Source organism: Bubalus bubalis, chromosome 2 (assembly GCF_019923935.1).
Source record: "Bubalus bubalis isolate 160015118507 breed Murrah chromosome 2, NDDB_SH_1, whole genome shotgun sequence".
NCBI lineage: Eukaryota > Metazoa > Chordata > Mammalia > Artiodactyla > Bovidae > Bubalus > Bubalus bubalis.
Window position 1 is genome coordinate 173,225,636 of NC_059158.1, and position 23,233 is coordinate 173,248,868.

General features: G+C 43.3%; 2 protein-coding genes and 1 long non-coding RNA gene across 4 annotated transcripts in view; 1 reads left to right on the forward strand and 2 right to left on the reverse strand.

Moving 5' to 3' along the window:
• LOC112582947 overlaps positions 1–816 on the reverse strand; it is a 40,489-nt gene extending 39,673 nt beyond the window's left edge. Inside the window, exon 1 of the long non-coding RNA XR_006548993.1 lies at positions 548–816. This is a non-coding gene — a long non-coding RNA (uncharacterized LOC112582947). The remainder of the gene's footprint in view (positions 1–547) is intronic.
• SYNC (syncoilin, intermediate filament protein) lies at positions 1–17,090 on the forward strand. The gene is made up of 5 exons (XM_025278493.2): positions 1–188; positions 6,054–7,227; positions 13,579–13,703; positions 13,886–13,962; positions 15,282–17,090. The coding sequence occupies exons 1-5, from the start codon at positions 136–138 to the stop codon at positions 15,290–15,292; spliced, it is 1,440 nt and encodes a 479-aa protein (XP_025134278.1). The 5' UTR covers positions 1–135; the 3' UTR covers positions 15,293–17,090.
• Positions 16,563–23,233, reverse strand: part of RBBP4 (RB binding protein 4, chromatin remodeling factor) — a 16,541-nt gene continuing 9,870 nt past the window's right edge. For both annotated transcript variants that reach the window (XM_006054647.3, XM_044937974.2), the window contains exons 4-12: positions 21,690–21,863; positions 21,229–21,344; positions 20,950–21,110; positions 20,718–20,844; positions 20,496–20,573; positions 19,832–19,908; positions 19,680–19,737; positions 19,480–19,590; positions 16,563–17,539 (exon numbers count right to left, since the gene is read on the reverse strand). In XM_006054647.3, the coding sequence (XP_006054709.1) occupies positions 17,474–17,539; positions 19,480–19,590; positions 19,680–19,737; positions 19,832–19,908; positions 20,496–20,573; positions 20,718–20,844; positions 20,950–21,110; positions 21,229–21,344; positions 21,690–21,863 (968 nt within the window). In that variant the 3' untranslated portion in view covers positions 16,563–17,473. The remainder of the gene's footprint in view (positions 17,540–19,479; positions 19,591–19,679; positions 19,738–19,831; positions 19,909–20,495; positions 20,574–20,717; positions 20,845–20,949; positions 21,111–21,228; positions 21,345–21,689; positions 21,864–23,233) is intronic.

Here is a 23,233-nt window from a genome sequence, read left to right on the forward strand (position 1 = left end):
CGGGCCAAGTGGGCGCGCCCGGCCCCGGGCCGGCGGATCCGGTGTCGGCTGCAGCTGGCAGTGCGGCTGGCGGGCGCGGGCGGCCCGCGGGGCCGACTATTAATACCGCGGCCGCCCAGCCCGGGTCGCGCAGCCATGGCCAGCCCGGAGCCCCGGCGCGGCGGGGACGGCTCCGCCCAGGCCGCGAGGTAGGAAAGGACCTTCTCAGGCCCGGGTCACCAACCCCTCCTGGGGAGGGGGTGCTAGGCGGATCCCTCCTCCCCAAGAGCGCCTTTCGCCAGACGGGGGCGGTGGTCCAGGCGGGGGTGGGGCACAGGGTGGAGCCACCCGCCAAGGGTGATAGGGGAGTCTGGCCCGGGGCGAGGCGGGGGTGGGGGGGGGCCCGGGGTTCCGACACCTCCGCTGGTCTGGGGGCTTTTCATAACTCCCCCTCCCCCTCCCACGGGCGATGTGAGGATTAACCCCTTCACACTAGCCGGCATCAACCATCAGATGCCGGATGGCCCATAGTGGCAAAAGACCCTCCCCATTTTCTTTCCTTCCTCACCCCAAATGCAGCTGGACATGGAACCCTCCAAGTCGCTGAATTTGCCGTGTGGAAGAGACTTGGTGCAAGGCTGGGCGGCTGCCAGCTTGGAGTTGAGTCTGTTCAGGCAGCTCATTCTCTCTGGTCTGGGGCCTGAGAGGGCGTGGGGGGAGGGTCCCCAATCCCAGACCAGCAGGAGGGCCTTGGCTGTCCGGGGCCTTGGAGGGGAAGCCCTCTCCATCACCCACACTATCAGCTTGCCCCCTGGACGGGGAAGGGACCTGTGGCTGATGGATTTGGGGCGAGTAGGGAGCGCTTCTGCCCCAGGTCAGCCTGTAGGCCTGGACTTCCTCTTGTACCAAGAGGTAGAAGTGCAGTCACACACACACCTGTCACCTCTTCCCTGTCACTACCGCTCGAAGCTGAGCCTAGTTTTACACATGCACTCGCCTGTACTGTTGTACACACAGAGCCAGCCACACACCAACCCAGGCCTGCATGGTATCACAAACACGCCCAGGCGCAGCCCTGATGGCTGGGGTTGGGAGCTGCTGGGATCCTATAGGGACAGGGACAGAGTAGCAGAGGCAGGCTGCTTGGAGCCCAAGGAGGCCTGAGGTCAGGGGCCCCAGCTGAGCTGGCTGCCTTGCCCCTAGACTTCCTGTAGTCTACTTTAAAAAAGCACATTTATTTATTTATTGGGCTGCCTTGGGTCTTAGTCGAAGCGTGTGGGATCTTCATTGTGTCATGAGGGCTCCGTAGTTGTGGAGCTCTCTAGTTGCGGCACGTGGGCTTAGTGCTCTATGGCATGTTTCATTAGGGGAGCTGTAGTCCCCAGCCAGGGCTTCCAGTTGGCTCAGTGGTGACAATGCAGAAGATACGGCCTCAATCCCTGGGTCAGGAAGATCCCCTGGAGAAGGAAATGTCAACCCACTTCAGTATTCTTGCCTGGGAAATCCCAAGGGCCAGGAAGCCGCCGGCTACAGTCCATGGGGTATCAAAAGAGTTGGACACAACTTAGCAACTAAACAGCAACAAAGTCCCCCAACCAGGGATCAAACCCTTGTCCCCAGCATTGCAAGGCAGACTCTTAACCACCGGACCACCAGGCAGGTCTCCCATAAGCTACTTTTCCCCAGCTCTTTAGAGAGAGGCAGTTGAGTGAGGGCAGCACCTAGCAGAGGCCTGGCACTGCGGGTGAGGTGACAGAGGCAACACGGTGTGTGGGAACCGCACTGCCTGCAAGTCAGGAGACTGGACTCTACGTCCAGTCCTGCCACTTGACCTTTGGCAAGTTTCCTCCTTGGAGCTCAGTCAGTTGCCGCTGCCTACATCCACAGAGCCCCACCCCGGGATACAGAGAATAACTGTGCTTGTCGTCAGGAAACGGACTATCAGGGGAGACCGACAGATGCACTTCTGGAACGCAAAGCACTTAGTGCAAAGATGAGCTGCATATAGAGTGCCTTGAGAACATGAGAATGGGAGTCGGCTGGGACAGGCTTCACGGAGGAGGTGGGGTTCCAGCAGGATTTGAAAGATGAGCAGACATTTGTTAAGTAAATAGATATAAATATATTTTGAATGCTAGGGCCGAGCTCTGTTATACCTGCTGTATCTGTTAGGTCTTTTAGACCCAACGCCTATTCTATCTAAGACGAGAGTGGTAAAAAGGAGCTTTGGCTCTAGAGCCAGACTGCCGGCCTTCAACAGGCTCTGCCACGTACAAGTTGTAGAACTCTGAGTGAGTTCTTTACTTGGTGCTTTTTGGTTTCTTCATCTATAAATTGGGGATAAACCCTATAGCTCAGATGGTAAAGAATCTACCTGCAATGCAGGAGACAGGGGGTTTGATCCCTGGGTCTGGAAGATCCCCTGGAGAAGGAAATGGCAATCCACTCCAGTATTCTTGCCCAAAGAATTCCAAGGACAGAGGAGCCTGGCGGGCTACAGTCCATGGGGTCACAAAGAGTCGGACACGACTAAGTGACTAACACACACAAGTGAGCGTTGTATAAATGAGTATTTATGGAGAATGCTTAGAATACTGCCTTGAACGCAATTACATCATTCCAGAGTGGAGGACTCAGCTGGAACATGATGTGAGGGCGGTCTGCTGGCAAAGCAGGGATTCTGTTGAGGATCTGGGTGGGTCTGGCTGGCTGAGCAGTGCATCCTTCTTGGTGCGAGGAGCTCCAGGCAGTGTAGGACTGATCTCTAGACAGGCAGTATACAATGAACTATATGTTCCCAGCTGGACCCGGTAGACACTGCAGGATAGGAGTGGGAGATTTAAGTTAACACATGTTCTGAGGGACTTCCCTGGCAGTTCAGTGGCTAAGACTCCCAATGCAGGGGCCCCGGGGTTCAATCCCTGGTCGGGAAACTAGATCCCACATGCAGCAACTAAGAGTTCACATGCCACAACTAAAAGGCCCTGTGTACACAACTAAGACCCAGCGTAGTCAAATAAATAAAAATAAATGTAAATAGATAAAGTTAATGTGTGTTCCAGAATGTCAAGCATTGGGTGGGCGGCAGGGAGTAATTCAAGATGAGGCTGAAAAGGTATGTTGGGGCCACATCTCGAAGGGCCTGGAACCTGTGCAAAGCAGTTCGCTATCTATGGGTGAAGTGGAGCGAGATGGTTTGTTTTATATTAGAGCAAGCGGCAGCACTGTTGAAACTAGACTGGGATGGGAAAGAAGAAGGCTTATGGGAAGGCTGGTACAAGAGTGCAGGTGAGGGATGATGACTTGGATGAGGGTCCCGGCAGTGGGCTGAAGAGGTGGATGGAGACTGGAGACTTTCTGAGATAGAAATATCAGTTTTTAGTGAGTAGGCTGTTTAAAGACCACTTGTCTATCGACAGAAGAATGGATAAAGAAGATGTGATACATATATACAATGGAATATTACTCAGCCTTAAAAAAGAACGAAACAATGCCATTTGCAGCGACATGGATGGACCTAGAGGTTGTCATACTCAGTGAAATAAGTCAGACAGAGAAAGACAAGTATCATATGATATCTCTTATATGTGGATCTTAAAAGATGGTACAAATGAACTTATTTACAAAATAGAAATAGAATCACAGATGTAAAAAACAAACTTATGGTTACGGTGGGAGGGAAAGGGGAGGGATAAATTGAAGACTGGGATTGATGAAGGACCTACTGTATAGCACAGGGAACTCTACTCAATACTCTGTAATGGCCTGTATGAGAAAAGAATCTTCAAGTGGATCTATATATATATGTATGTATATATGTAAATAGATGGATAACTGATTCATTGTGCTGTACAGCAGAAAGTAACACAACACTCTAAATCAACTATACCCAATAAAAAAAAAAAACAACACTGATATACAGCCTGATATACAGTGATATATTTCTCTGAGCTGGAGAATACAGGTGTAACAAGCTCAGAGAGAAGGATAATTTGTTGGCAGTTGAGTCAAGTAACTGTGTTACTTGGCACCTGATGCTTGGCACTTTAGGTGAAAAAAAAAACAACAACACTCCATGTCTGGTAAAGGGAAGTGAATGGACTAGGTGATCGTTGTCTTTAAGCTTTAGGTGTTGGCGGAGGTGCTGGGGTTGAATGAGGCCAGTGATGTCTGGGGCCTGGTGAAGCCACACTTTTGTGGTTTCCTGAGAGCCATCAGGGGTTACAAAAGGGAAGCCAGGGATTCCTGGGGTGTAGAGAGGACTGAGGACACAATGATTTAGAATAAAAATAGTCTTTATTGGGAACCTGGAGCTAAGAAATAGAGCTTAAAACCTGGACACAAGTAAACCTTTCCAATACAAATCAAATTCTTTGTTTGATATGTGAGGCTTTTCATTTATACATTCTATCCAAAAAAGTTTTTTATTCAAATTTAGTCTGTTTTATAACTGGCACTGAGTATCTGTTTCCTTGAACAAATTACTTAATCTCTTTAACCTCCATTTCCTGATCTGTAAAATGTTAATAATAAATGTAACCACCTCATAGAATCGTTATGAAGATTAAATGAATCGATATATGTAAAGCATTTAGAACAGGGCCTGGCACATATAACAGGACCTTTAAAAGTGTAATTTATTATTATTTCCAGAGTATTTTATATTTTCAAAGAACTGCTCAGAGATCCAACTGAAACAGAAAATACTAAAGCCACTTGAGAGCCAAAGCAGCAGGAGCGCATTCCTCAACAGGAACCAAGAAAGCTAGCAGGCAGCTGGAGCTGGGTTAAGGGGCTCATGTGTTAGAAGCACAGAGTCTGAATTCAAGAGCATCTGACAGGCTAGAAGGATGGGCCAGTTCTAAGATGAGGTTTTACAGGAACGAGAGATATGGTTTTAAAGCACTTGCTGTGAAAAAGTCTTAAGGATTTTACTCAAACTCAGCATTTATGAAGAATAAGAGGGACTTCCCTGGTGACCATTGGTTAAGATTCTGCACTTCCAATGCAGGAGGCGCAGGTCTGATCCCTGGTCAGGGAACTAAGATGCCACATGCTGCATGGTGTGGTCAAAAAAAGAATATGATAGAGCTGCCCTTTATGTTAAGGGCATCTTGACTACATCAGTAGGAATATAGGGTCCAGAGATTCACTGCTCAGAGTACACCTGGATTCTGCTTCCTATACCTATCCCCAAGAGATAATGAATCAACTTGGAACCTGTAAGAAGTAACCCAAATGAGGAGGGTACTGGAAACCTTGGCATGCATGGAATAGTTAAGGATAAATCAGTTCTCTTTATTCATTTGTGGCTGTGCTGGGTGTTTGCTGCTGTGCATAGGCTTTCTCTAGTTGCGGCAAGCGGGGGCTACTCTCCAGTTGAGGTGTGTGGGTTTCTCATTGCAGCAGGTTTCAGTAGTTGTGGCACGGCATGTGGAATCTTCTAGGACCAGGGATTGAACCCACGTTGTCCCCTGCATCGGCAGATAGATTCTTAACCACTGGACCACCAGTGGTTGTAGTCCCTTTGTTTTTTAAATGTTTTATTGAAGAGTAGTTGATTTGCATTGTGTTAATTTCTACTGCACAGCCAAGTGATTCAGTTATACATATATATATATTTTCATATTCTTTTCCACTATAGTTTATCACAGGATATTGAATATAGTTCCCTGTGCTATACGGTAGGACTAAATCAGCTCTCTTTAAGTATTCAAAGAACTGACATGGAAAAGAAATTAGAGTATCTGATTCTAGAAAGAATAATCAAGTCCAGGTGAAAACTGTGGGGAAGGTCTTACCTTAACACTAGAACTTTCTTATGATGGAACACAGAGTGGCTCAGGTGTGGGTTCCTATCCTTTGATGGTATGGAAGCAGACTCAACACTTACCTCGTGGGAATGGTGTCAGAGCTGAGCCATGGGCTGTGTTGTGATCAATGAAGGGAGGGGGCAGATGACTGCCCTCCAAGATGTGAGAATTTGCTATCGGCTAGGGTTGTGTCCTGGCGGCTGCAGTCACAAACCCTCCCAGGACTGTGACCGCCCTCTCACCTTGTCATTTCTCTTGCAGGGCAATAAGGCCAGAGGTCATTTCTCCTCTTCAAGAGGAGAACTCTGCATCCCTGTATGAGCTGGGGACCTGGAACCCAGAAGTTACTCTGTCTTTGGAGGGGACCTTGAACTTAGAGGACATTCTCTACCTGGGGGACACAGGTGACCTTGATGAGGCTCTGTACGTGGAAGAAACTGAACCACCAGAGGAGACGCTGCACATTGAGGAAACCAGGATGCCAGATGAAGCCCTGTACCTGGAGGAGCCAGCGAGGCGGGAGGAGGCTTTATATGTGGAAGAGCCGGTGAAGCTGGAGGGGGTGTTATACGTGGAAGAGCCCGTGAAGACCACAAGCCCAGAGCAGATAGTTCATGGGGGAGACAGGGTCCTGAGCGAGGCGAAGTCTAAACCCAAGGAGAGCCTCCAAGCCGGGCCAAGTCCCAGCACAGAGGGGAGCCTGAGTATAGAGGACCTGGAATTGCTGGAGGGGCGTTTCCAGCAGTGCATTGAAGCCGTGGCCCAGCTGGAAGAGGAGAGGGATCAACTCATCCATGAGCTTGTGTTGCTCCGGGAGCCTGCCCTGCAGGAGGTGCAGCAGGTCCACCGGGATATCCTGGCTGCCTACAAACAGCACGCCCAGGCAGAGCTCGAGAGGGATGGGCTGAGGGAGGAGATCCGGCTGGTCAAGCAGAAGCTGTTCAAGGTGACCAAGGAGTGCGTGGCCTACCAGTACCAGCTGGAGTGCCGCCGGCAGGATGTGGCCCAGTTCGCCGATTTCCGGGAAGCGCTAACCACCCGGGCGGCCCAGCTCTCAGAGGAGCTAACCCAGCTCCGGGAGGCCTATCAGAAGCAGAAGGAGCAGTTACGGCAACAGCTTGAAGCACCTCCGAGTCAGAGGGATGGGCACTTTCTCCAGGAGAGCCGGCGGCTCTCTGCCCAGTTCGAGAGCCTCATGGCAGAGAGCCGCCAGGGCCTGGAGGAGGAGTACGAGCCTCAGCTGCTGCGGCTCCTAGAGAGGAGAGAAGCTGCAGCCAAAGCTCTGCAGAAAACCCAGGCCGAGATCCAGGAGATGAAGGAGGCCCTGAGACCACTGCAGGCAGAAGCCCAGAAGCTCCACCTGCAAAACAGGAACCTGGAGGACCAGATCACCCTTGTGAGGCAAAAGCGGGATGAGGAGGTGCAGCAGTACCGGGTAGGCCCACTGGGCATGGGAGGAAGGACAGTCTTTTAGTCTAGAGAGGAAAAGGGGACCTGGCCAAATGTCTTTGGGCTGAAGGATGCTAGCATATGTGAAGTGAAGTCGCTCAGTCGTGTCTGACTCTTTGCGACCCCATGGACTATAGCCTACAAGGCTCCTCTGTCCATGGAATTTACCAGGCAAGAGTACTGGAGTGGGTTGCCATTTCCTTCTCCAAGGGATCTTCCCAACCCAGGGATCAAACCCGTCTCCCGCATTGCAGGCAGACGCTTTACCACCTGAGCCACCAGGCTAGCATAGGTAGGAAAAGCAATTTGTTTCATGGGCCAGTCACTCACTTCTTTAAGCCATTTTCCATTTCATTCATTCAGGCCTGCTAGGGCTGAAAGTTAACCTGCACTCTCCAAGTCAACTATTATCATTTTTCTTAGATGAGGAAACTGAGGCCCAGTGAGTTGGAGTAATTTGAACTCTAGTCTGACCAACCCCAAATATTTCAGTGCTCTTTCCACAGCACCATTTTCCAACTCTGAGTGAATCGCCCTTGGGTTTAGATAGAACAGGAGGGAATGAGGCCAGATAGAATATTCTTTCCCCCTCCCCGGTATTCACTCTCATGTCCCACCTATCTGATCTCTGCTTTGAAGTTTTCCAGTCTTAAAAAGCTGGGATGAAATCTATAAACCTCTATCCCTCCTTTTCCTTTTTTGTGCATTTGTCACCATTTCAATCGTATTCAAGCTATTTCTGATTGTGAGCCAGTCCTAATCCCTTTTAGAACAAAATGGGATCTAAACACTAAGTGCATAAACAGTTCTCTCTCCCCCACAGACTGAGCTTTCAGAAGGTAGGGAGTATGTTTTACTTATCTCTGCCACCAGGCTCAGAGTCTGCATCAGTTAAGTGCTGACTTCTGTGCTGCTGGGCGCCATGAGAAGCCCACACTGTGGTGCTTTTCAGAGCAGTATTTTTGTCTTTTGAAACACACATTTTTTGGATGAACTTAAAATTCCCAGATTTTGACTTATCCATAAGGAAGATGTCCTCTGTTGAAAATGGCTGCATTCACTTCACTAAGATTTTGTCAAACTTTCTACAGCTTATATTACGAAAAGAATAGGGTTTTGGGGTCATAGTATTGAATGCCTTCAAACTATACATATTTACTCACCAACACTGCCCCCCACCTCCACTGCACTATTTTTTTATTGGGTCATAATCTAGTGAAAGGGTGCTAATTATTTTTGCATAAACAAATAACTATTCTTAACACCTGATACTCAGATGTTACTTTAATAACTGTAACCCAGGGTAGGAAGTAACATGTGATTTAAGAGAGGTACAGATAAGAGTGCTATGGGATAATGAGATTATTTTTAGCCATGGATTAAATCAGAGAACCTGTAACAGAAGACAGTGTTATTTAAGTACTGAAGTATAGGCAAGATCTAGACCAGTGCTGTCCAACAAAAATATAATGCAAGCCTCAAATATCATTTTAAATTTTCTAATAGCCACATAAAAGAGAAATAGGTGAAGGTAATTTTAACATATTATTTAATCCAATAGATATAAAAATATAATTAGTAACTTGGCTGCAGGTGAAAAACTGAGAGGTGAGTTAACTGTGAAGGTAGGTCAGGGCAGATCCCATTAGACTTTAAATCCAGCCTAGGGAGTTTGGACTTTATTCAGTGGTCAGTTGGCTCCTTAAAGATATTTAATCGAGGGATTAACATGATCCTCGCTCTTTTTTCAGTTAAAAAATGTATTTTTGGCTACACTGGGTCTTTGGCTGCAGTATTTTGGCTGCACTTAGGCTTTCTCTAGTTGTAGTGAGCAAGGGCTACTCTAAATTGCAGTGCACGAGATTCTGGTGGTGGCTTCTCATTTGGGAGCACAGGCTCCAGGCACAAGGGCTTCAGTAGTCATGGCTCTTGGGCTCTATCTAGAGCAGGGGCTCAGTAGTTGTGGCCATGAGGACAGTCGCTCAGAGCATGTGGAATCTTCCTGGGCCAGGGCAGGCAGATTCCTAACTACTTGACCACCAGAAGTCCCCCTTGCTCTCCTTTTAGAAACATTATTGGTGGCAGTGTGTAAAATGGGCTAGAGACCGAGAGGCCAGCAAGACTGATTAGGAAGCTACTACAGGTAAGAGGAAACAACGGTAGCAAAATAAAAGAAAGGGAAGCAAGAACAAACGTGGAATAATTTTGACTACAGAATGAGCGGGGCAGAGGTGAGAAGTCAGAGGATGCCAAGATTTCAGACAAGGCTAACTCAGATGGTGATGCACTAAGTAGGGAATCCTTGGGATTAGAATTTCCTTATATAGTGTTAGAATTCTAGAACTGTTTCCCCAGTGATTTGCATCACTATACTGGATTTGTTTCAGATTTGATTATCTGTGCAGCTTTCCAAAGATCACTCTACGAGAAACAACCCTGATTAAAGTCTCCTATTTCTATACCACAATTAAAGTAGGAAAAAAGGTCTGAAAGAGAGAATTCTTTCTGAAATGACTTCTTCCTAAACTGTTTGCCAAAGGCCATGTATGGCATCTGATTACTTTTCAAGGGTACACCTCACCCTGGTGACTTTAAATTTGCTTTCATCACCATCAACCATTCATTCAACAAATATTTAGCCTACTTTTTTTGTGCCAGGCAATGAGCTATGTGGTGGCAAGAGATGAGAACTTGCGGTGAGGGATAGGGGTGGCGGACAGTCACTGTCCTCAAAAAGTTTATAATTCAATTAAAAAATAATAAATAAATTAAACAAACAAAAAGAAATTAAGAAAAACAGAAAAAGAACCAGAAATAAAAAAATTAATGATAAAGAAGTTTATAGTACAGGAAGGATATGAGATAAAACTTCCTAAAATCTAAGACATCTGTATCTAAGTATGTAAAGTGTGAGTTTTAGAATCAATGAAATAATTAACATGCTTCAATGTGATAGACAATGTAATAGTTGTAGGAATAGAGCATTGTACTGATGAAGCAGGTATAATTACCCTTGGGGAAATAAGGGGTAAATTTCATACAAGGATTAAAAATAGCTCGGGTGTACTTGAAGTTCTTTACATGTAATAATTCATTTAATTCTTACCTCTGAGATAGGTGTAACTCTTGTCACCATTTGAGAAACAAGTAAACAGGTGAGTCAGAGAAGTCATTTGTCCAGGGTTACACAGCTAGGAGGGATGAGGTGGGATGTAACCCTGGGAAATCCAGTTCAAGTCCACACTACAAGGTGTTTGAGCCGTCTTAAAAGTACACTCCAGCCATGGCCTCCTCCTGGGGTTTCATGGAAAACAGTTTGAAGACCATTTAAGTCTGCCTATCTGTATGTATCTGGGCTTCCCAGATGGAGCTAGTGGTAAAGAATTCGCCTAGCAGTGTAGATGTTAAGAGATACGGTTCAATCCCTGGGTCAGGAAAATCCCCTGGAGGAGGGCATGGCAACCCACTCCAGTATTCTTGCATGGAGAATCCCACGGACAGAGGAACCTGGCAGGCTACAATCCACAGGGTCGCATGCTATTGAAGCAACTTAGCACCCAAGCATCTATGTTATCTATCTCTACTTTTATATCTATTTATGTGAAGGCAGTAAAGCAATTGTTAAAGAGTATAAGCTCTAAGCTAATGGCAAATCCTGGGTCTACCACTAACTGCGAAACCTTGGACAAATTACTTAACCTGTGGTTCAGCTCCTTCACATGTAAAATGGGATTAATGGGTCTACTGCAAGGAATGAACTTGTTAATAGTATCTGTAAAGCACTTTTAATGGTGCCTGGCACATAAGTATGCACTCTAAGTGGCACTGTGGAGGCTAGATTGAAAGAGCCTGGAAATACCATTTAGTGGGAGAGGAGAGAGATGTGAGGTAAAATGGGCAGAATTTGGGGACTGGTTGCAGTGGGTGGGCTGAGTTTGCTGAGAATGATCAAGCTTTTACCTTGAAATTGGAAGACTTCTAGTGCCAAAAGATGGAATATGCTTACTATCTGCATGCTTCACATCAGTAAGCATTTTGTGTGTAGGGTGCCAGACATACTAAGATCCAAGAACCTACAGTCTGATTGGGAGTTAAAGATCTTACATGCCAGGCAGCGTGGCCACAAGAACAAAAAAGCCACATGTAGCTAGTGACTTCCATATTGGACAGTGTAGACTAAAAGAGTAATGGAGGTCCTAGTTAGAGGTAAGGGTCAAACTGCTGCTGCTGCTAAGTTGCTTCAGTCGTGTCCGACTCTGTGCAACCCGAGACAGCAGCCCACCAGGCTCCCCCGTCCCTGGGATTCTCCAGTCACCAACACTGGAGTGGGTTGCCATTTCCTTTTCCAATGCATTAAAGTGAAAAGTCAAAGTGAAGTTGCTCAATCGAGCCCGACTCTTAGCGACCCCATGGACTGCAGCCTACTAGGCTCCTCTGTCCATGGATTTTCCAGGCAAGAGTACTGGAGTGGGGTGCCATTGCCTTCTCCGGAGGGTCAAACTAGCAGGAGTCTAAATGCCAGACTAAACAAAGTGGAAAGCCTATGAAAGACTGAATGATAAAACACGTTTTTTTTCATGGCTGCACCATGTGGGATGTTAGCTTCCTGACCAAGGATTAAACTCGTGCCCTGCTGCAGCAGAAGCACAGTCTTAACCACTAGACCACCAGAGAAGTCCTGATAAAGCAGTTTTTGTTAACCCAGTGATGCTACATAGGATAAAGAATGGAGATTGTCCTTCATTTCTGCCACTGTATTAATGCTTCATTCTGTGACAGCTTCTCCCTGTCAAGAGCTTATCAGTGACAGTACAGACTGTCTTCACAAGCATGTTCTTTTGTATACCCAGCAAATGACAGGTTTACTAGATAGCAAGGCTCGGGAAACTGGGGCACAGAGGTATGCAGACGCTTTTAGATAACACACTCTTAGATGGTAAGGCCACATTTCTGCATGGTGTCAAAGCATGGTTATGTGTTTGATGTTGCTCAGGCATATTCGACTTTTAGTGACCCCATGAACTATAGCACGCCAAGCTCCTGTCCATGGGATTTCCCAGGCAAGAATACTGGAGTGAGTTGCTATTTCCTACTCCAGATCTTCCCAACCCAGGGATCAAACCCAAGTTTCTGAGTCTTCTGCATAGGCAGGTGGATTCTTTACCACTGTGCCACCTGACTAGGCACTAAAAAATGATCTTTTGACAATGTATGATGAAAGCTGAGATTCAGCTACAATATCAAACACTGCAAACTGACATGCCTCAGGTATACCAAGGATGACTCAGAGAACAAATTATTTAGATCATTCTATTTAGAACATGCTTCCCTGTTGGCTCAGTTGGTAAAGAAACCCCCTGGAATGCAGAAGACCCAGGTTCAACCCCTGGATGGGGAAGATCCCTTGGAGAAGGAAATGGCCACACTCCAGTATTCTTGCCTGGAAAATCCCACGGACAGAGAAACCTGGTGCGCTTAGAGCTCATGGGGTTGCAAACAGTCGGACACAACTGAGCAACCACCATCCAGATTATGCACCCAAACTGGATTCCAAGTTTATTATTCTTCAAAATCTGAGATAAAGTCGTTGCCCCTTAAAAATATGCCTTCCAATTTCAGCACTTCCTTTCCTTCCCAACTCCCCCATGCTGAGGATCCATGCCAGCTAGCAGCCAAGCCACAGACTGACTTGCTGACATCTTCCTTACATCATTCCACAGACATTAATCTGCAGAGAAAATCTGTAGAATGATCCTACCTGGTTTTGGCACAATGGGAAAGTTATCTGAGACGCAAGGGACTCCAGGGCATAGCACCTTCATTTTCCAAATTAGCACTTTAGAACAAATTGCCCTGATATAATAAGCGAAGGATATAGGAAATTAACAACTATGATACCCTCATTAATTAAGCATCTGCTTGTATGTCATGTTGTGGTAAGTACTAAGTAAAGCTATGTCTGACTTCAAGGAGCTTCAAATACAGTTACTCAAATATACCTGCTTACATAAAGACTTGGTTTCTTTCAACTTCAATTAAGTTGTAGGGTACTATAAAAACTGATTATCTTAATGGAAACAAACTTGCTCATTAAGGGTCTATAAAAATTCTTAGTTCACCAACTAAGTGATCAAAATCTTCCCCAATACTTCAGGCAAGACTACTTTTGGATCACATTTTTCAAAAACATCCCTGTCAAAAGACGTTCTCTGAATCTCATCTTCTCAATCTCAACACTGCTATGGAAATAAAGCAATGTGTAAAGAAATGCTTTATAATAATGGACGTCAGGTTTTTATTGTTTGGCTCATTAGAGATGTGCTTGGCCCTCATGCAGGAACAGCTGGAGGAAATGGAAGAACGACAGAGGCAGCTAAGAAGCGGGGTGCAACTCCAGCAACAGAAGAACAAAGAGATGGAGCAGCTAAGAGTCAGCCTTGCCGAAGAGCTCGCAACTTACAAGTCAGTTTTTGCTGTTCTGCAAATCTCAACCAACACGGGCTGAGGGGATGGTGGGGAGGGCAGATGGTTGCTCATGAGAAATTTCTCAACAGTGAAAAGCAGAAAAAAAAATTGGGGGGAAACTCTCAAATTGTGCTCATCCATGAACAGAAGGAAAATGGTTTTTTGTTTTTTTTTTAAAGGGCTATGCTACCTAAGAGCCTGGAACAGGCTAACGCTCCCACTTCTGAGGCAGGTGGAATCGAGACACCGTCTCAAGGTGATACTTACGGTTACAAGAGTGGTGTCTGCCTTGTTGCCGCTTTCCTAACAAGACTAATGCCTCAAAAAAAATTGTGTGTCTAATAACAAATTACATCATTTAGGAGTTAATAGGATGACACATACCTCCAAGCTGCCTGGTTCAAGTATTCAGGCGTCCTTTGCAATGTTTCAGTTTCTAGTAGGACTTAAAACGCGCCCTGATTGTCACCAGGAAATCTGGAACAGGATAAAACATCTAGGCTCTCTGCATTCTTACTTTCCTCACCCTACCTGACCCTATCTGCTATTCATAAACAGTTTCCTTGGAATAGCAGAGAGGGCAGTTAGGACATCTAATTCAGACTATGACTAAGGAGGCCAAGAAGGCTAAAGTAACCTGTTAACAGTCACTTAAAAAGCTGAAGAGGGTGTTGTTTATAGACCAAAGGACATTGATTATTGCTTAATTTGTGGAACAAGCAACACATCTATCCAGTGATTTCTTTACATTCCAATGTTCTCATTCTTTATAAAATCCTAGATTCTCTTGGATAGACACTAAGGATTTAAAAAGATGAAATTGGATATTAGATTAAGTCCACAAATCTTTATTAATTTCCTAGTTAACCCTACATCTTGGATACAAATACATAAGTAACTATTGTAACTGATGCTTTTCCTGAATTACTAGTTTTTTTTTTTGGCTCCTCCGCAGTTTGCAGGAGTTCCCCGACTAGAGATTGAAGCCCAGCCATAGCAGTGAAAGCACCAAATCTTAATCACTAGACCACCAGGGAACTCCCATCCTAGAATTGTCTTCTGTGTTTTATCTAGGCATAACAGACCATGCTTATTGTTTGAGAGATCACTAGAACCCTGTAATTGAAGAAAATGAGCTGCTAAACACCTTTGTGTGGATCAGATAAAAAGTACAACTGGGAGAAGACAACGATTAATCCAAAGAAATCAAAACTACAGAATTTCAGACCTTGTTACACCTCTGTAAAGTTAATGTGGGCAGATGAAATTTTTAGTGAGCCCCTACCAAAGTCATCCCTGATTAGATGCAAATCACTCTAGCAAGCTCTCCCTAACATATCTGCACTAAGGTTCAGAAATTCATTGTTAAAAACCTTATAATGGGAATTCCCATCGTGGTCCAGTGGTTAGGACTCAATGCTTTGGGACCTGGTCAATCCTTGGTCAGGGAACTGAGATCCTGCAAGCCACACAGCACAGCCAAAAAAAAAAAACCCCCACAAAAACTGTATTATATACTGTATTATTTTAAGTTGCAAAATTTCAACTTATCCTTTTTTTCTCTCAATCTTACAGGGGCTGTTTAGAAACATACGGCCGAATCTGTAACCAAGAAACAAAAAAAACTTCTTAGCAAAGGATCACTAAGTACCCTTTGGACATACTTTTTTCTAAACAGAGAAGGGAGTGTCATGGATTTGGCAAGCAGTTCTCTCTGGGAAAGTTACAAATACTGGCTGACCTGTTTAAAAAGATTCTAGGGCTGGCTGGAGGCAGAACACTGTCAGTCCACTCTTAGCTGTATTCTATTTCATACGTTACTGGTACCAATCTCAGTGCACTGAGGAACAGAAAAATGAGTCTCCTGTCAGCCATCAGCAACCTTCCACAGGCACACTGAGTAAAGGATTAATGTATGGACACACTCTAGTGAAAAATGTACCTTGCCTTATGTTGACCCAAAACAAAGAAGGAACACAGGTGAAGTAAAAAAGGCATCCTATTATCATTACAGTTGACCCTTGAACAATGTGGGGCTTAATCTGCACATGACTTAGTTGGCCCTCGGTATCAAAAATTCCTTTACCTCTGTGGATTCTGTGTTATTTACTATTGAAGAATATCTGTGTAAGTGGACCTGTGCACTTCAAACCCATGTTGTTCAAGGGTAAACTGTATATGGTTTACAATCTGTATCCTTTTGTGCCATGAGTGTTATACCTTAATTGAATTCCTTTACAAAGTTTTTAAGTCTATGATGATCCATGTAGGTTTACTCTAAAAGAACTACTCACTTAAAAACAAACAAACAAACAAGAACCAATCCAGATTTCCCAAAATATCTTACCTTATGAAAATGATTTTGGGTCAGAGTGATCTATTCAGTTAGACTGGGTGTTTGGCAAAGAACCAAGCATTTTATCTGGTTATGGTACTTGGCTTTCAAGAGCCTACTTTTTTAACCTCTACGTACAGGCCCCAGTGAAATACACTGGGGAGATTCAACCTCTATGAGAAAAGGTCAAACACCTTTTCAGAATTTAAATTTTGCCTTAAATTCTCTCTGCCACACTGCCTCTAACATTCTTGAAAGTTCATGTGGTTCTCTAGAGGTAAGACTTCAAAAAGATGTTATTTTACCAAAGCCTAATCTGTACACCTGATTCAGGGTTTTATGTCTTTCACTTCCCCTGGGAAGGAGTAAGCTCTTTTCTATACCTCTGGGTCTACTATATTTAATTCTGCTGTTGGTAGTCAAAGACCACAGAAAATAACTGTCATCTGAACAACTTTTCTAGAAGCCAGAGACTGGTTTTGATGAATGTTATGCACTAAATAAAACCCATCAGCATGGGATTATGTAGAAAAGCAATTTATTCCATTATAAGCACTTAACACAGTTAGTCAAGGAGAGTAACAGGCCTGCTGGTGAAACAGGTCACCCAAAATAGAGATGGTATCAAACTAGTGGTCAAGGACTAACTCCTTAAAAAAAAAAAAAAAGCAACTCTTATCCAGGATTAATTTAATTTTAAAATCAAATACAAGCTATTGGTTCACTCTTCTCAACTTAACTGGACAGTCTACCTGTGGTATAACTGTCAGGTAAAAACATACATCTTTACAACTTGGTGGTCCCAAGTTTTTTTAAAAAACCATTTCACAGAAAGGAAAGAAATAATATGAAAACAGCTCAAGAAATACACTAACAAGCAAAAATATATGGGGAAGGAGGAACACATTGTTTTGACTTAACTGAAGAAACTGAGAGGAGACTGGTCTATGTAAGGAAATGTGCATCCTGGAAAGTTTAGCGTGTAGGAATTTGTATGACTTGAATCTCCCCTATTTCCTGAATAAAAACAACATCTTGTAGTATTTATACTTCATGGCTCAGACACCTACCTCACTTAGCTCTATTTCTTACTCACTCTAGCCTTTACTTAAATGAGTCTGAAAAACTTGGGGATATAGCATAAGAAGAAAAATAACCACACACAATATTCCCCTTTTTGTGGCTACTTTTAGACCTCTGTTACTAGAAAATTCCTAAAGAAAATTTAAATATAAGTCTGTGGCTTTGCTGAATCAAGAAGCCCCCAGTTAATATTTAGAAAACACCTTCTGTTTGGACTAATAACATTGTTGATAGAACTTATTATAGAGGGATAACCAAACAAAGTCTGTGTCTCAAAACCAGTGTTAAATCAATCTCAGAGTTGAGAGGAAGAAAAGGGGAGTCTAAAAATCACAAGTGCAGACATGATCTAAGATCCTTGTCCTTCTGGATCCACGCTTCCTTCAGGGTCTTCATCATTATAAATGTTCTCAGCCTGCCAAAAACAAAGAGAAAAGGGTATTGAGTAAACAGGAAAGTTACTTCTTGAAGTTAAGGCTGAAAATAGATGAGGCCAGGAAGACATACAGTGGGGTATATAGTCTGTTTTAACTATTCAACTCTGCAGCGGTTTGCTAAAAGCAGACATAGTCACCTGCAAATGGATGAGTATCGTTGTGGACTAATAAAAACAGGCAGTTGGCCATATGCCAACCGCCTCCCATTAAGATATTCCCCAAAAACGGAAGTATGGTTACTGTTTGTCTTGATAATCAACCTTGAATCTTTTTTTAACCTTGAATCTTTTAATCAGACACTAATCATAATAAGTAAAAACAACACAAATATCCATCAACTGATGAATGGATAAATAAAAGTAGAGTGATGGCTGCCTAGTACTGGGTGGACTAGAGGTGAACAGGAGGGATGACTACTGGGTATGGGGTTGGTTTCTGGGGTAACTAACGGTAGTGATGGTTGCACAATTCTGCGACTATACTAAAATTTGCTGAATTGTACATGGAAGAAAAAAGAATCCCCAGGCCACAACAAAACCATGTTTCAAAATCAAATCTCAATTTATAAATATTTTTAAAAGAGAAACCGTTCTTGCATAAGGTAAACTCTACATGTACTACTTTGTTGTTCTTAGTGTGAACTACGCACAAACCACTAGGACAGATGCTGCAGAGGATGGGACAGACATAGCTTATAACCTGACTACAGGGACCAAGAATGTATACAACTGTGTGAGCAGTCTGACAACAGTTGTGTGGTATCTTTTCCCCTGACACCAATGGGGTGTCCAACAATTCAGTTCAATCCTGATGCTGACCACCTGGAGGCAAATCTGTGACCAAGGAAGGGCTCACACCCACAAGACTTCAGAGGCCAGTGTCAAGCCCTGATAGCTCAGGCTACCCAAGCACGTTTGTCCCATTTGGCTGTAAATTTTTTCACAACCTTGTCCTCCACCCTCTGGCCTGGTTTGGGCACAAGGGGCTACTTATAAATAGAAAGAGAGACTCCTACTAACTCAGGAAATCTCAAGAGTATAAGCATTCCCTAAACATACCAACCACATTTTGGCAAAGAGCCTTCTATCAAATAGTTACATATAATTAAACATAAGACTAGAAACCCCAATTTTAATATGAGGAAATTCTATCATGCTGTTCTACAATCTGCTTTTTCCCAGCTTATCAGTGTATCATGAATAGCTTACAAAACTAGTGTACTTCTTTTTGATACATAATATTCCAAAGTATGGATGTAGAACATGTGTTAATCTCATAGAACACAAATATTCCCATCTTACTTATTTTTGATTAATAGCATTATTCCATATGAAAGTTCTGAATATCAAAATGTTTTTCCCTCATGCTAAGCCAAAATCTCACCTCTGGCACTTCTTCCTGGTTCTAGATCTACTCTGAGATAATAAAGGTTTATTTAGAATAATTTTCATTTAATTAGCCACTGTCATTTAAAAGTCATGCAATTGTTTTTTAAACTGTAGTAAAAGACACAGTTCATCATCGTAACCATTTTTACTGCACAGTTCAGTGGCATTGAGTCCATTCATATTGTGTGTGCAAGTATCACCACCATCCATGTCCAGAAGGCAATCATTTCTTGGATTGCAACATTAGACATTATAATTATTTTTATTAAATCCCAAGTGCTCTGAAAACTCAAAGCAGGGCGATCACCTTCAACCAGGGCATAAAAAGGCAGGTAATGTTTTTGAAATCGAGGCAAGTTTCCTGGAGAAACAGTACTCTCTGATGCTGTGACACTGGGACAACCAGATAAGAGTAGGCACTGATAATGGACAGGTAAGTCACATGGCGGGAGTAAACTAACAGAGCTGCCAGCTGTACTGAAGTATACATAAACAGAATAATACTAGGTTTCATTTATCTAAACACTTACCATTTGCCACACTTGCATGATATTGTCTTCTGATACAGAACAAATCACCCAAGGTTCGTTGGGATTCCAGGAGAAATCAGATATCTTGGCAGTGTGACCACCATGAATAAACTGAAAGAGGGAGGAAAACAGAGATGAAAAGCAGACAGAGGACAATAAATCATCAACTATTTCAGTTGTGCTCAATATCTGTAACATACCAACAACTCTGGTGGCCCATCTTCTGCATCTTCTGGGGATTGTTCCTCTCCAATTTTACTAGCACAAAAAAGTTTTTAAGTTAAATTTACCTTGAGTAATTCTGGAAAGTGTAAGAAAAGAACTTCACAAAGAGTAATTTAACAAGACATACCTTAAATCCCAGACATTCAGTCTACGATCAGTACCACTGGAAGCCAAAATAGTCTCATTGTGAGGCGACCACTGAACCTATATGTAAGAAAAAAAATCCATCAATTAGAAAACTGAGGAGAGGGGAGTTTCCTGGTGGTCCACTGCTTAAAAATCCACCCTACAATGTAGGGGACAAATGTTTGATCCCTGATCAAAGAACTAAGATCCCACACACCACAGGGCAACAAAAACCCACAAGCCACACCTAGAGAAGCCTGTGCAATGCAACAAAAGATCCCTGCAGTGATGACCTGACACAGCCAAAACAAACAGATAAATGCCAAATGTCATCCAACACTGACCTAAGAACTAAAGTACAGCTCATCCACACAATCTACCCAAGTACTTTCAGTATTACACACAGTGCCTTTGCATTCAGTTTTGAACATAATGTAACAAATATTTCTTGAACTGAGTCAGAGGGCTCTGCATATTAAGAAAGGAGCTTAATTAAATTGATTAGGCAGAAAACTTGGGAGTCAGTACTTTGGGAGTCAGTACTTTAGGACTGAACTGTGAAATTATAAAAGATATGGCAAGTTACCAAGAAATGGAAATAAGAGAAGAGACACACGTCAGGCATAAAGTTGATTAAAAACACTAGGAGCATTAGTTTCTCCTACCTGGAATATTTCATCCTTATGTGATTCAAAGGAATGCAACTTAAGTTTCAGATTTCTCAGATCCCACAGGGCAACAGTCTATGTACAAAAAGGAAAGCAAGAGTAATCAATACAATTTTTTTAATGAGAAAAAGAAAATTCACAACTGAAAGATCTCCGTGCATTCAAAAGAAGCCAGAGAAATCCACCCTTTGTGTTTTTGTAAAGATAAATCACACTAACCTTGTCAGCTGATCCTGTGGCAAGAATGAACTCACTATAAGGATTGAAAGAAAGGCAGTTCACTTCAGCAGTGTGAGCATCAACTGAGTGGCTTGGTTTGGAAGTATTGTTTGAACGAGTATCCCAGCTTCAGTGAAAGAAAAAAAACAGGGGGGAAAAAAAAGCTTAAAACGGATAATCAAATATTATACAACTTAGATAATATATTGAGAAAAAGATGGATTCAACTCACATCATGAGTTTCTGATCATCAGCAACCGACCCAAAGAGGGACTCATGGAGCAGATGCCAGGAGACATCCTCTACTACTGCCGTGTGCCCTGTGAAGATGGTCTTCGCATCCACAACTTTCCCTTCCTTTGGAACAGCACTTATGTCCCACAGGCAGATGGTCTTAAATGAGAAAAATGAGCTATTATATAAAAGAAAGAGTCTCACTTCCTCATACACCCCAGAGGAAAACGCTGATACAACTAGCCCAGATGTGCTTCACACTGGGAAGGATACGCACGTGGTCATCTGAAGCACTCAGTAAGTGCCCACTGAGATTTGGGTTCCAAGAAAGCCCATAGCCTTCCTTCTGATGTCCACGGAGACGCAAGTCTGGGTTGCACTCTCCAGAAGGGTCTACAAAGTAACAGACACATCAAAACTATCCAGTCTACTGCCTCGCTGGACCTACTTAGCATAATGGAATTTTTATCAAGAGGTCTAAAGCTCTTATTTTTTATGAGAAATACAGACTATGACCAAATAGATAACATTTAAAAGCGGCACTTTCTGTTCTATGTAAAAAAGCAATTTCTTTTTCCAGATGTAGGCAAGAAGGTTGAAGGAGTAGTACCCACACATATCAACATAATTCACAAGATGTTAAGATACACAAAGAATAAGTAAGCAATTAAAACTGAGAGAAGCAATGTATTCCTGTAGTGATACATCATTTGTGTTTGAATAGAAGAGAGAAGATACCTGGTTTAGAAGGATGTTTTGTATAGTCAAAAACAAGAACATCACTGGATGGAGTCTTTGTTGCAATGATGCAAGGGTTCTGGGGCATATAGCGTGCCCTGTTTACCTCTCCTTCATGGTTGATCTTGATTTCTATTTCAATTTTTCCACTAACTGAGCCAAAACCTCCAAATTCTGTAAATAAGATGTTAATTGCAAATGAGGACAAAGCAAGAAGTACTCTATGTTACTCAAAGTTTGACATAGGCAAGGCTTTTAATAAATGAACTGGTATAATACTAGAAGCAGTACCAATATTTATTAGCAATATAAAGTGCACACTCCTTATTTCAATTATTTCTTACCATAACTCTACAGAGTAGGGAAGAATTATCTCCAAATATTTCACGTGGGAAAAAGAGGAGCTCAGAGGACCTACATTAATTTGCTCATGGTGACGTGACTACAGCAGAACCTAAAACAAATCCCCATTTTTCTGATCCCTTTCGGCTATGATACTCTTTCAGCTATGCCTAAAATGATTTTGGTAATTATATACCTAATAAATCTCAAATACATGCACAGTGTGCTAGGTACTAAAGAGTCCCTCCTCTTGAGGGACTCTCTCTAGTCCCTTTCAATCTCTAGTTTGGGGTAACCTTTCTGAAATACTGACACCTTTCCTCATATTAGTGAGGAAAAACAGAGCCACAACAGCTGGTTCAATTTTCCTGACCCCCCACTTACACTTGCCAACCAGAGTCCTTGGCTGAAATAAACCAGGTAGGCAAGGACTAGACAAAAACATATTTTCTTCACATTTGACTACTGTATGCACTTACACAGTTCTCCCAAGTACCATTATAAAATGTTTAAGAACATAATTTGTCATTATATAAATCTTGGCAAGGGTTTCCCTGGTGGCTCAATGGTAAAGAATCCACCTGCCAATGCAGGAGACACAGGTTTGATAAGTTGGGTAATATGATTAGCAAATAACATTCAACCTCAAAATAATTTTATACACGGCAAAGCAGTGGTTCAAACAAGCTAACAGCCTAAAAACAGTTCAAAACAGATTTTCAAAGAGGGGGCAAGGAAAAACATTGAACAAATCTCCCTCCAGAATTCTAGACCACAAATATCTATAATGCAAAAAGAATGCATGATTAGGATATGTGATCTCAAAGAACTTTCAGTCCAAACACAAGGAGATAAGCACACAATTTATCAGCTATATACTACTAGGGCTTTCCTGGTGCCTCAGTGGTAAAGAATCTGCCTGCCAATGCAGGAGACATAGGTTCGATCCCTGCATAGGAAAGATCCCCCAAAGAAGAAAATGGAAACCCACTCCAGTATTCTTGCCAGGGAAATCCCATGGATGGAGGATACTGGCGGGCTACAGCGCATGGGCTTGCAAAAGAATCAAGATAAGACTTAGCAACTAAACAACAACAACATACTACTAATCAGAGGCACCCTCTCCCCCGCTACCTGCGGTTAAGTACAATAGAACTTGGATTCAATCCCTGGTTCAGGAAGATTCCACACGCCACAGAGCA